At 35.6% G+C, this 14,474-nt stretch overlaps 1 protein-coding gene across 4 annotated transcripts in view; it reads right to left on the reverse strand.

Moving 5' to 3' along the window:
• The window catches only part of LOC136844392 (uncharacterized), a 464,343-nt gene that overhangs the window by 109,082 nt on the left and 340,787 nt on the right, over nt 1-14,474 (reverse strand). For all 4 annotated transcript variants that reach the window (XM_067113510.1, XM_067113509.1, XM_067113511.1 and 1 more), the window contains exon 5: nt 5,642-5,777. In XM_067113510.1, coding sequence (XP_066969611.1) covers nt 5,642-5,777 — 136 coding nt within the window. The remainder of the gene's footprint in view (nt 1-5,641; nt 5,778-14,474) is intronic.

Below are 14,474 nucleotides of genomic sequence, written 5' to 3' on the forward strand. Positions count from 1 at the left end.
AAAAAATGAAAACACTGCTATTTTACAGATGTAAAACATTACAACACAGCTATTTTACAATGTAAAACATTAGGACACCGCTGTTTTACAGACGTAAAGCATTAGACACTACTATTTTCCTATGTTAAAAATAGGAGAACGCACGTGAAACTGAAAAAAAAACAAAAAGGGATATATAAGAAATGTTCTCCGGGAAGCTGAAAGGTCTAGAAAAGAATTGGACGAATCAATGAGCGCTGCTCCCTCCAGAAAGGCTTTGTGCCCTGCAGAATTTACTGCGCGAATTTAAACAAGAGACAAAGCTGTAAGAGAATATGATGGAAAAACGCACAAGGCCAGAGGTCTACGCGACGAAGTTAGAAGGTTTATCCTAGGTGCAATTCCCTTTGGATGGAAAAAGAAGAGTGAATGTCCAAAATGCAATTCCCTTTGGATGGAAAAAGAAGAGTGAATATCCAAAGTGCAATTCCTTTGGATGGAAAAAGAGCGAATATCCAAAGTGCAATTCCCTTTGGGTGGAAAATGAATATCCAAAGTGCAATTCCCTTCGGATGGAAAAAGCGAATATCCAAAGTGCAATTCCCTTTTGGGTGGAAAAAGAAGATTGAATATCCAAAGTGCAATTCCCTTTGGATGGACAAAGAAAAGTGAATGAAATTCTTAATAAATGATAAAAGACGAGTACGCAAAAGGCTGGATAACCTATTCATAATCACCCTCCATGCTAAGGCTCTCAGATATTAACTATACAAAATATAACGAACATAAGTAATCAGTACAAACCTAAATGCTCACTTTAAGACACTCTCGCTTACACAATCTTAAGAAAGATCACCCAAGTTTAGAAGTGCAATTTCATATGGAATGGAGTAATATGGGAATTTTGAATAAAATTATATAAATATTACTTTGGCACTCAAGTTCATAGGCATGACAGAGACTGGACTTGTCTGCAGAACAGAATCTTCTTCTGATGTAAGGTAAAACCAAAACAAAACAAATAAACAGCAGAGAAGGTTTTCAGATACTATTTACCCCAGAAATAAAATAATCTTAATAACAGAGATACAATGTGAAAGATTCCTAAGCGTGTTAAAAATGATGCAAGAATAGGTGGAGGCAATAAGCCAATAAAAACGGTTGCAGTACCTGAGAATTAGACTTGGTCCAGATATTGGGAATTTCGAAAAGAATTCCCCCCTTCGAGAACAAGGTGAGGACGGTAATTCCTAAATATTCAAAGAGAGAATTTGGTTTTCTTCAAGTATGCAGTAAAGATTTGTTTGCTGTTTATATTTTGTTTTACAGTGCTGCTTAAAGACATCACTGTTAATCAAAATGAGAATTCATGCGGAACAAGCCCGAAATTCCATTAACTTTCAAAGTTAAGACCACAGAACACGGTGACCGTATGTGAATGGCAGAGAAAAATAACGAATATGTACAATCAACCAGTTCCTCATTGGACGGGTTGGTATCGTTCTCGGATAACACTCTGCTGGGCCCGCGTTCGATTCTCCGACCGGCCAATGAAGAATTAGAGAAATTTATTTCCGGTGATAGAAATTCATTTCTCGTTATAATGTGGTTCGGATTCCACAATAAGCTGTAGGTCCCGTTGCTAGGTGACCAATTGGTTCTCAAAAATAAATCTAATCCTTCGGGCTAGCCCTAGGAGAGCTGTTAATCAGCTCAGTGGTCTGGTTAAACTACGGTATACTTAACTTTGTACAATCAATCAACAAATACAAGCTTACAAGCACACAATAACTACAACATAAGATATTTTCCTTAACCTATCAATATTAATACTTAGCCAACAAGTTTACTCTCAAAATAAGAACCTCGACAGGACTAATACCAACGAAGAACAAAGTAGTATCAACTCCAAAATAACTGCATTCAAAGAATATACTTTAGTGAAATGATTACAATGCATTATGAAATGATTTCAAAGAGCATCAATGTTTTCACCAACATAAAAGAGAGAAATGAAAAAGGAGCCCCATTAGGAAGATCGTTCTACATTTCAAGAATAACCAAAGCCTATCAGTTCCCGTTATGAGAAAATCTAACATAATAAAAAATGACATTTTATACTCGAACAGCCTCACCCAAATCCTGCTGTAAAACACTCTGATATCAGATTTTTATTTTTAAAGAATACCAAAAAGCAATTTCCAAGCCAACTGACTGCATATTTTTTTGGACGTAACCAAACATAGGGTCCTGACGTAACCAAGCATAGAGCACTGTAGCCAAACTAAAAATTCATTTACACGTTAGAATTCGTCAAAAACGTATATTGTCAAAGATTACCTTCAAGATTCCAGAAATCCATCAGTGGATCTCAAACTCAAGATTTTTCTCTTCTTAGTTTTACCAGACAACATCACAACATTAATTGATACAAAAAAGTTGACCTCTAAAAGAAAATTCATCACCTACAGTTTCCTAGAATTCCCTGCGGCACACCAATAAGCTTTTCTGCTGGAGAAAAATAACCAAATAAAGAATCCAAATAGAATAACCCAATAAAACAGCGGCCGCCCCTCCCAGATTTAGATGAGTTTCTTCTGTATCGTCTCAGCTGATTTTATTGACTTTGTCCCTGATGACAAGTAAAGATCTTGATGCGCAAACAAAGGCCAACAGGCTTCGAAATATCGTTAGGGATGTGAAAAATTCTCGAAACGAAAAGTAGTTTCTTTTTCGGGGGCGGTACGAATCAAATGTAGGCTACATCCGCTGAAGAAGTAAAACGTCTAAATTTTTTGAAGACAGGTATGTACATCCACAAGTGTAAGGAAAAGGTGAAAGGAAAAAAAAACGATGGTGTAAGTACGCTAGCTTATTCATTACAAAGTATTAATACCATGCTGTTACTGTAGAGGGTTGTATTACCGAAATTTAGAAAATATGCTCAAGAATTACATGATTACAAATACGCATATAAAAACACAAACACGCACGCACACGCGCACACAATGCCGGAGGATCCCAATTCGAGTCTCTGCAAGAAACAAGAAAGTGAGGAGGGTAACTTTCTTACCATCCATTTTTTTTAGAAGAATAAACAAAAATGTATACAGTTTCGGGTGTAATTTGGACAGAACTTCTTCTAACGAGGCATTTTCTCAAGACGACGAGATTTCTCGCTACGAATATCAGCGCAGGAACTGGAGGATAACTAAAGTTTTCACGAAAGGATTCGTATATGATGCACAATTTCATCCGAGGGTGCTGCTAAGCATCTGCTGTAAAAGGGGGAGACGAGTTATTGCCACGCTATTGAGGAAATATCTAAATATCGTCAAAACCCAAAGTCAATTCAGTTCACATCCCTATAAGAGTTTCAGGGAAACATTTCCCCTTCCCATACAAGAGAAAGGAAATAAATTATATATTAATATATTTAATACAAGTATTTTTGCCATTATGACAACACTAATAAGAAGAATCTATAAAAGACAGAACAGCTACAATATAACAAAATTAATAGTGATTCCAACAGCAACATCAAAAGCAACAACAATAAAGGGACAACGTAACGCCATAAAAACATAAATAACAATATGGCAGCGAAAGGAAGAAATCCTGGATGGTTTAGAACCATACACTGGAGTAACAAAGCGACTATTAACGATACGGGAACAAATACGTGAATGTGTCTATGAATAACTGCGAAAATCCCTTCATTCCAAATACCGTCACACATACAAGCATACATACAGTACATACATACACATTTATATATATGTATGTACATATATAGGTATATATACACACACCCATATATATAAATATCTATCTATATATATATATATATATATATATATATATATATATATATATATATATATATATATATATATATATATATATATATATATATATATATATATATATATATATATATATATATATATATATATATATATATTTACAAACACGCTCTCCTGACATGGAAAGCAACCAATAACCAGGGAGGCAGAGACGTAAAGTAAAAACTGGCAACATATTTACATATACACACAGAGGCTATACACAAATTCAAACATGTAAATATATTCACAACGACGTTCATACATGCGTAGTGTCGTGGGCCCCTTGGAAGCCTAAACCCCTAATCGTATATTAGTGCCGGGTGTTTACTTTCCATTTGAGTGTCGGGTCTACAATGTTTGCCAAAGGCCTGACATAAAAGTGAGCCAGATACAGAGTATCCATTTTTACGATTCTTCCACTACATTAGAAATACAAAACCCCTTGTTTGAACTTTTTCTGCCTCCTTGCACAACAGACGGAGAAAAGTTTTCTTTCGGTCCCCGATTCTCCTTCGACGTTACTGAAGGATTTAAGAGTTTCTTGTATTACCAGGGAAAAAAAAGGTCATAAAAATAAGACGTGCGTTTCTTCACCATTAAAAATAAAACTCCCACAGATCATAAAATATGCAGAACACAACGGCTAAAGTTTAACAAAGGAACAGTTAACTTTTTTTTTTACTATACATTCCGTAATGCTTCATCAACGCACGTAGGAAGTGATGTTGATGAATATTTAAAAAAGAAACAATTGGTAGAAGAATATTCGTTTTTATGAAACACGTTCACTACTCGATTTTATGGCTGACCGTTATAAATAATGACTTTGCCTTATTTTGCTTGAATGGCACAAGTAGTGCAAAGGAAATAAAAAAAAAAGTCGGAAAAAATGAGTCAATGTGAGGATTCATCGGCACTTAACGTCATGTATTCGCATCTAAATATGAAAGGAAAAGGAAAATTCCTGATATGTATACAGGTATCACATTCTTTCTTGCATTCTGATAAGTAAATTGTTTTACTATGCACTGTGGATCCCTGGACTTCTCTGACACATCCACGGAATTGCATTATTATTTGTACAAAACATTACTCCAGCAAGTTAATCCACGCCTTCCCGCCAGAGATATATCTGTATCGTCAAAAAAATCCGATTTATCGGAAGCTGGGCCAAACACGGCCTTCCTTCAAAGTCTTAAGGAAACTCATTGCAGCAGTAATTTCATAATAATCCACAAGTAAAGTGGAAATAAATTTCTTTCAAACTTCTTACAAAGAAACAGCAAACCGTACGGCATACAATGAAGAAAAAGAACAATCTAGCTGAAAGAGACAAACGATTACAAGAACTACATAACATGATTTCGAAAGAACTACCCAAGAAGCCTTAAGACATCTGAAGAGCGTAAACTTGATATTCATTAAACTTGTTGACATCCTGATGCCCAAAGAACGTGGGTATTCCTTTAAGCAACACTTCAGCAGGGAAGAAAGAAATGAAACGTACAAACTAAAGCAAATTCTTATCATTACAGCCAACTCAGACGTTTCTTTGAGTATGTCAGATTTTGCAGGCACCTGCAAGAAACACTCTTTATTGTGGGCTTAAAGACGGTTTCGCAATTGCAGCAGTATATTCCCACATTGACTCTAATTCACCTAATTCATTTTCAAGGCGAGACGATTTATTCAATAACGTTTTATTTACATACCGCCCCTTCCTTTCACCGCTTAGAAAAGAGAACCATTAGAGAAAAAAGCCGAAGCATTTAAACGAGTCTGCGAAGGAGAATGCTTTTATGGTGATGACTTACTTGGGTCGAGGATCGGTCTTGGCACTACCACAAGGTTGGCCGAATCACGGTCGGGAGCTGGTCTAAGGTAACGTGTCCAATTACTCCTGCGTGGGTCAACCGTACTCAGGTACCTCTTGCCCTCACCGCTAAACACCTGAAAAGAACAAGATGAAACATATTACAGGGATGAAATCCATTTTCATAATAGCAATAAAAAAGTGGCTATGAAGCTATCATTTCGTGTCATTTCTTTATAAGTTATGACTATTTCTAATAGACCTTTCATCAGTGTAGATTTTTGGGGGAGATTGCGATAGACCACTGTCTAGCCTCTCTCTGAATTAATCCTCCTCTAAAGAAAGTGTTTCTTTTTCTAATAATCAAGGAAAATAACTCTTTGATAACTCTTCGCTGCTGCCATCGTACTTTCGGAATACACTTACCCCATTCTCAAAGTTGGCGATGAAATGCCAAATTTTCAAAGTATTGCATTTTTTCCTAGTTAATATAAACCGTACATTTCATATATGGAGTACCCTTCCAGCGCATGCGCAGGAAGGATACCCCCATATGAAAGTAGGCGTAGTGTTTGTATCCCCGTAGGAACAACTGAGATTTTGAAACTTTTGCCTTTTTATACTCAAGAGTATCCCTTTCCACTGTTCCCCAGAGGAAAACCATAATAAGGATAGGTCATACGGAAAAACAGTCTCCTCAGCTCATTAAAAGATTTAGTTTTGTACTCAGGGATGGTTTTGCTTAAAAGGTGCTACTTAAGCAACATTCTTTTTATTTACATCTAATTTAGAGAAGTATTTATTTAAAAACAATGTGAAGATGCTACCTAACAAGGCAACTTCAACCTAACTACTGTACAGTAATTGTCATGTACTATAATTGTATATTATTAAGGACTTCTGAGGACCCATTCGATGATTCCCCTGCCAGCAATGTTCTGCAACTACATTCCTCTCGCCATTTTGAGTAATAACCCTACATTTTTCATTATTATTACCATTACTATTAATAGAAAGATGCTCTCTCCACTCTCTCCCCTCCCTCGCTCTGCAATGCTTTTTAACAAAAGAATCCCATAGAGAAAAGCGCAGAATATTTTTCTGGTGTTCCGACATTTTAATTAGGCTGATGAAATTACTTCCTAGATGATTGGATTGCGTTTATCGGAAATGCAACTGCAGCTCTAACAGATTGCCAAATGCTTATTGCCATCATTTAATAACATTACAATGACTGGGCTTAGTTTGGGAAATATTTCTAAAGGCTGATTTTAATTAAATTCCTTAATTAGAAAACGACATTAGGCTCTCCATCATTAGATCAGTAAAGAACTACGCTAAAAAAAATACGGTTCGAACGGCAGTTCTGTGTTATTCGACTTCAGAATTGAAGTTGAACGGAAACCATACTGGATAAAGATATATCAATCATTTTTGTTATGGTAATACGAAGTAAATTTTATTTGGGATGCAAAATTTTTACATGTAGGAAAAATATACATGCAAAGCAATGCTGAATATCTTAAAAGTCATTTTTAATAAATACATATATTCTTGACTGCTTTGCTAAACGACTTTACGTGACTTGTGTTGTACGGCGGTGTTCCCAATAACTCATCTTAACAGACGAACGAAAGAAAATACCAAATTACTTTGTCCTTGAACAATATAAATCCCTTTTCGAAAAATTTGTGGTTGCAAGGAGAGAGATTAGCTGAATACCTTCCCTATTTCCAAATTACTAATGCACAACACATGACGGAAGACAGGCAGGAAATTCAGGAGATCATTATGGACTCTTTCGCCATCAGGTACCTATGATTTACTGCAATAAGGGATGATGGAAAAGATCAATAAAATACCCTAAACAAAAAGACACAAGCTACTCAAAGAGGTGACGGCCTTACGATAGAGATGAACCACGAAATAAATTTATCACTAGCAACTTTGTCGTATCCTTGAAGCCTCTCAGGGGTTAAGAAAACAAATTCATTTTCGGGTTGAATTTCTTTACCATTTTCAACGGATATCTGTGAAGATGTGATATAAAGTATCGATGTTTCGTCATTTTTTCCCCAAAAATGACAGAACTCAACATAAAAGCCTAAATCCGTTTTTATTGACAAAGCTGTATATTTAGTCATTTATTTACGAGTGCGATTGTAAATGAGTTATGGCTGGACCAGAATTCGGCTATTAATCACGTATTTCACATCGTACCGTAAAAAAGGCCCCTAAAATGTATTATTCTTTGACGTGCAATCAAAAGGAATGAATTCCTGCTACCCCTGCAATTGCAATATTCCACTAAATTTGCTTCTATCCATATCAATGCTCAATCGAATTCAAAACAAATATATTTGAAAATAATTCGTCTAATATAATCATTTGAATATTTGTAATAACAAATTGCCCCGAAATAGTTTTTCTCCCTCTATTATTTTTTTTTGCTGCAAATTAGTGCCATTATTGGACAATCAGGAAATGACAATACGTTGAGTTAATTTCGGTAATGAACTCATTGCTATGAATATTCTTTTTCCTTTTCCATTATTCATTTTTTGTCTGACGTAGATAATTATCTACATTCTGCAACTGACGCTGGCGGAATCAAGAGGGAAGAGCATGAAATAAAATGGAACTAAAATGCACACAATAAAACATTTTTAGATGAGAACTTGACTCTTGTCAGAATCGAGATTCGACACCTGCGAATGTTTCGATAAATTCAAACCAACTGTACAGATGTTTGTAACCAAGTATAATAAAGTCAAAACAGAATGATGTTGTATGACATCGTTTGTGACTGATCACCACGTGGAACGAAAATTAATAACAGCGTTCAAATTAATTTTAGCAATAATAATGTTCGTGTTAATAATTATGAGAATTTATTCGTCACCCTTAGCAGTTTCCAAAACACCTGAAATAACCGATGGAAACAAAATCTAATGTAACCTCCTCTTTTTCGTGATATAGAACCAGAGGCAAGAGATTAGCGGGCCAGGACACCAAAGATAATAAAAGCAACAAAAGAGAAAACGCAGACTGGAACAGCATCAAAGAATTCAGTTGAAACTGATGATATTATAGGACTGACATTTTATAATTTTATTTTTATTGATCAGTTAAGTTAAATCTCCGTACAAAAAGGTTAGAGAGTATAAGTCTCAGAGTAAACAATGAGAGAGAGAGAGAGAGAGAGAGAGAGAGAGAGAGAGAGAGAGAGAGAAAATTAAGTAGAGAAAGTAATTATCTAAGATCCGAACACATCTCGTGACCCCTTAAAATCAGGAAAATGTGAAACAGACCTCTTGGCAATGACGGAAAAATCAAGTGTGGAAAAATAACAGGCTAATTAGCGGACGGATTCAGAGGAGATGGCAACGGGACTTGATAAAGCAAGGATCAGCGGGGAAAAAAAAAATCTGCTTCAGGAAACATCAGTAACAACATTGCTTCTTGCGCTCCCTTACACTCCTCCTTTCTCCCTTCTCACGTAAATAATCAACATGATTAAACTGACAAGAGAGATCGACGAGATGAGAAGGGAAGCTGGAAATGGCAGGAAATCGTAGAATGTAAAGCACAGGAAAGGCATGAGTGGTGGAACTTCGCAAAGACCCTTTGCGGCACACGGCACTGGAAGCCATGATGAAGATGAAACTAGCGAGTCTTGGGACGTTTCGCTGTCCAGCAGACCATGATACAGTTTAAAGCATAGGATTTCGCTTACAAAACTCATGATAAAAAGACTAACGATAATAACAGTTTTAAGAACGTTGGGAAGACGTCGAAATAAAATAAATGTTTAAAAACCTGGAATACAGTTAATATATGTACCAATATTGAATAATAATCGAAAGGGAACTAACCGTTCCGTTACCCCGGTACGCCGCAATCTACTTGAACTTGTTAAGAATGTAGATGAACTATTCTAAACTTTCCTTTGAGGGAGAAGTAGTTCGGAGCGCACTGAATGTCAGCGACAACGCCTACAATCACGACTGACTGACTAACCGATTTACTAATGTGATAAAGCTGCGTCGTACAAACTGCACGAGCAGTATAGTTCCTAAGGAGCCAGAGACTTAGATACGAAACATAAATATGAGAAAGGAACGGCAGGAGAATCGAAAGGACGGGTATGGCTCATAACATTAACTGAAAAAATAGAACACAGCACATTATAATACAGTAATGGAAAAGATTTGCTGGAGAATCATGGAGAAAGAGAAATTTTTCACGACAGCGGAAAATCAGAAGTACAAAAAGACAAACAAATAAGAAAACATAGAAGGAGAAAGCGTGATATACACGTCAAAAACAACTTGACACATTCATCTGGATCCCGCAAAACAGAACAACCGTAGAGAGAAGTAGCTTTTTAAAAACGTCAAGCTACTCACTTAGACATTCCTTCAATCGCCGCTTCTAGTCGATCAAAGACAAATGTGAATAATCAATGAATAGGAAATTCATACGCACGCTTGTCGAAACAATCTTTTAAGCCTTTTATAAAAGTTACACACACGGGAACAATGAGAGAGAGAGAGAGAGAGAGAGAGAGAGAGAGAGAGAGAAACACTATTTCTCTCTATAACTTAACCAGCTTGCGTGGGCACCCGTTCCTTTATCACTCAATCAGATTCGTTTACTTTACTGTATTCTCAAAATGTTAGAAAATTTGCGGAGAGCATACCTAAAAATTTGTCTTTATCATGGCATGATTGTCTACTTTATATATATATATATATATATATATATATATATATATATATACTAAATATATATATATATATATATATATATATATATATATATATATATATATATACTAAGGACCTCATTCAAACTGGATGGTATTTAATGGAGTTTTTTTCAAAAAGTTACAAGCTTTCTTGGACAAACAATCCACATTATCAAGTATCCGTACGGATGCTTTGATAATGGACTGTTTGGTCAAGAAAAAGTTTGTAACACGAATAAAACTCCATTAAATACCATCCAGTTTGGAATAGTCCTAAGTAATTCTACTAATGCACAGAACAATTGTGTATGTGATAAAGTTAATATATATATATATATATATAAAATTACACACACACACATATACGAAAACCAATCACAGTGATGTGATGCATCAAACATGTCGATGGATCCACAGTGATATACTTGTGTACGAAGGTAAAATATATTTGTGAAGAATTACAAAAACTTATAGCTTTCGTCTATCTATCCTCTGTGGACTTGTTCTCTAAGTCCACTAAGTCCAAAGAGGATGGACGAAAGTTTTTGTAATTCTTCACAAATATACTTTTACTTCGCACACTAGTATATCACTATGGATCCTTCGACATACATACACACACACATATACTGTATATATATAATTTATTAAACATCTGGCGCTTCAATACTTTCTTTTGATTCCTTGCTTAGCAAATACCTCGTTCATTCATTCAAGTTTCTGTCACTTTTTTTTCTCCTTTTTGTAGAAGAGATAGTTCACTCTGCCAATTCTAATCTAAGAGCAATTAGAATAATATTTCAAAGAGCCCACAAAACCACATTTCTATTCCCTCACATGATTTGCTGAAAGATTAAAATTTCTTGCCAAGTTAGATGTAGAAAATGGGAGAAAAGTACTGTTAAAGGAGTTGGACGGCTAAATGGGATGAAGCCCAATGGAATAGATGAAAACCTCAAGGCATGATGAGGCTTGGGGCGAAGGGGCGCTGGAACGAAAATTTCGGATTTTAGTTTCCACTTTAAAACGAATACGAAAATCTCTGGATTCATCTATATTTTCACTTGACCTAGAGTAGTGCGGGCCTGAACAGCCTTTTTGTTAAAATGGCATTCAAAAGGTTAGAGGTATTAGAGAGGTTTAACAAGGATTCAGAAATGTTGTCATCCTGGGATATTAAAAACTCTTTGATAATTTTCTCTGTAAGACACAGAATTATCTACTTCACTCTCCTCTCTCTCTCTCTCTCTCTCTCTCTCTCTCTCTCTCTCTCTCTCTCTCTCCTACTCTCTCTCTCTCTATATATGTATATATATATATATATATATATATATATATATATATATATATATATGCTCTCTCTCCTCTCTCTAATACATCTATATTTCTGAGACACTACATATGTCTTTTTCATATCACAGCGTCTTATAGGTTGGAGGCGTGGTTGCACAGAAACCAGAACATTTCCTTGGGGTACCGCCTTCATCCAAGCAAGAAATCCACAACCTTTCATTGGGAGGTCTTCTGCTCTGAACATATTACATTTGTATCCTAGCATATTTCCTGCAAAGGGAGTGATAACTATACCTGCTGCACTGTGACAGTGCCCCTTCATAAAGAACTGCCCTGATGCATGTGGATTTCACTGACCTCAAAAGAGACTCATCCGTTATTTGAGGGGTTTTTCCTCTCCCAGTGGGTTCACAACCATCACACCTAAGCTACTCTCTACCTTGGGATATGGTGCATTAGAATCCAGAGCCACTGATGCTTCCTACAGTAGCAGATGTCTAGTACCAATATTTGCCAATATATATATATATATATATATATATATATATATATATATATATATATATATATATATATATATATATATATATATAATAATATATATATAGATATATATTGAAGTTAATCTATAACCCTCACACAAATTAAGCAAAACTGTGAAAAATTCCGACCCAGGCGAGTTCACGGTAATGTTCTTGATGGCAACATAGCCCGGGTCGTGAAAAAATGATGCATCGTTGGTGTAACGGGTAAAAGTTCTCCCGGTATTACATTTCTGGAAAACTAAATTGAATTCTGAGTCTTTAATTCTCTTACTTTTAATGTCAGACCTAAAATAATCGCTGACGTTTCCACTGACCAGATTTTAATGATATGTCAAGAACAATTAACCTACTTTTCACATCGGGTTACGTTTGGATCGTCAGGCTTTTAAAAATAACAGACTGAATTAAAAAAAGATTAGTGATTTAATTAGCAAACAAAACAAAAAAACACATCCACAGAAATATCTGAGGATCCTATCAATAACTGAAAAAATAACGAGCAAAAAACAGCGACAGAACGAATAGAAAAAATGTCAAGATTTTCCTACGAATTTCTTTTTATAATCTCTCATTATATACGAATAAGAAAATATATCAGATAAATAAAATGAAATATTTTTTACACGTTTGTCCTCGAATTGTCCTTTGACATCAAAACGAAGCAAGCAACCAACGTTCAGGCGTTCCTGTTCTAACTAGCTTCTCGTGACTGGCATATTAAAGAGCCCTTCAGCAACGTGCTTACGCAGGCAGTTGGAAGATAAATGCATATACCCATCAATAACTTTTGTTCATTCAGACCTTGCGTTCGTTTTATTGTAAATTTTATCTCATATAACAAATTCTGGTTTAGGGTTCTTGATAATTTTCCCATCTGTAGAATTACAAGTACAGAAACCTTTCTCTCTCTCTCTCTCTCTCTCTCTCTCTCTCTCTCTCTCTCTCCCTCCTTTTCCAGCGGATGCGTTACTAACGTGAATAAACTTTGGGTTAAAAAAAGGAATAAAAAAAAAAAACTGTCAAGAGAGTAGAATGTACAGCTCTATGGAGCTTAATTGAATCGAGTCTTTTGTAAGCTCATACATCCAGGGTAATTAATGTGTATGAGCGACGACGTGATAGAATACTCGGATACATTTTTTTTGTGGAACTTAAAACGACGCAAAGCATTTTTACCATTACAATGGAAGAATACAAAGACTCGGGTATACGCACGTGCTATATATGTGAGTGAACTTTAATTAACGTGTGCCAAGTCGCAGTGGACTTTAAGAAGCGAAAGAGAGGAGCAAGAGATTTGTGGAAAAGTGAAACTCGTTATAGAGAAAAAAAAAATTAAAACAAACTTAGCAAATGGATTTAATAGCACAGACTTCAATTTCCAACTAGGAACCTGGTAAAAAAAAAAAAACACATAAAAACAAAGACAGTTTGTTGAAGAATTACCTTAATACAAAGCTGATCGGCGTTCGAGCAAAATTAAATGAATCAAGTCCTCTTTTACCATATTCTCTCAAATTAGAGAACAGGGGTTGAATTTCTCACACTCAGATTTCAATACTAAATTAAATGATGCATTTCAGGAAGGAGAATTTAAACAAATAAATTACGTTGACCAACATTAATACGAAATAAAAATTATAAAATAGCCGTTGCAATCTAAAAAGCAGAGGGAGAAAGAAATAACAATAACAAAAAAAGACTAAGAAGGCGAATAAGAAAACAAAAAATATCAATGTTTTAGCCCCGTGTATAATGTACCATTTCAAAAATGCTACCTTAAACACAACGTTTAATTTAGTCATTTAATTAACTATAATCTCCTGGATCAACGGCCTCGTCATAAAGGCTGAATGCAATCTGAATTTCATTCGCAATCTGGGCAAGTGAGCAGAACTTTATGCTCATGAATATGTCTCATGATTGATGTAACAAATCAATTATCTTCCTAATGCCGTTAAGTGGCGTGTTTTTGTAAATTGCCTCTAAATGTGAACAGCGTACTAATGGATGCAATCTAAATTAGAATGGCCATTAAAACTGTTTCAGCAACCACCTTGTTCTCTCTAAATCTAACGAGCCGCCCACATCCCAGGCGACTAATGACGCCGATTTTACCAATATCTTCCCTCCACTAATTACTTTCGCCTCTGTCTGTTGGGACCTTTTATGCGCGTAACAGTTCCCCGTAATTTTACACATTTTTCCCCCCTTAATCACCATTACTTTGCTGGATTAATCGTCCG

The sequence above is a fragment of the Macrobrachium rosenbergii genome, chromosome 12 (assembly GCF_040412425.1).
Source record: "Macrobrachium rosenbergii isolate ZJJX-2024 chromosome 12, ASM4041242v1, whole genome shotgun sequence".
Lineage (NCBI taxonomy): Eukaryota > Metazoa > Arthropoda > Malacostraca > Decapoda > Palaemonidae > Macrobrachium > Macrobrachium rosenbergii.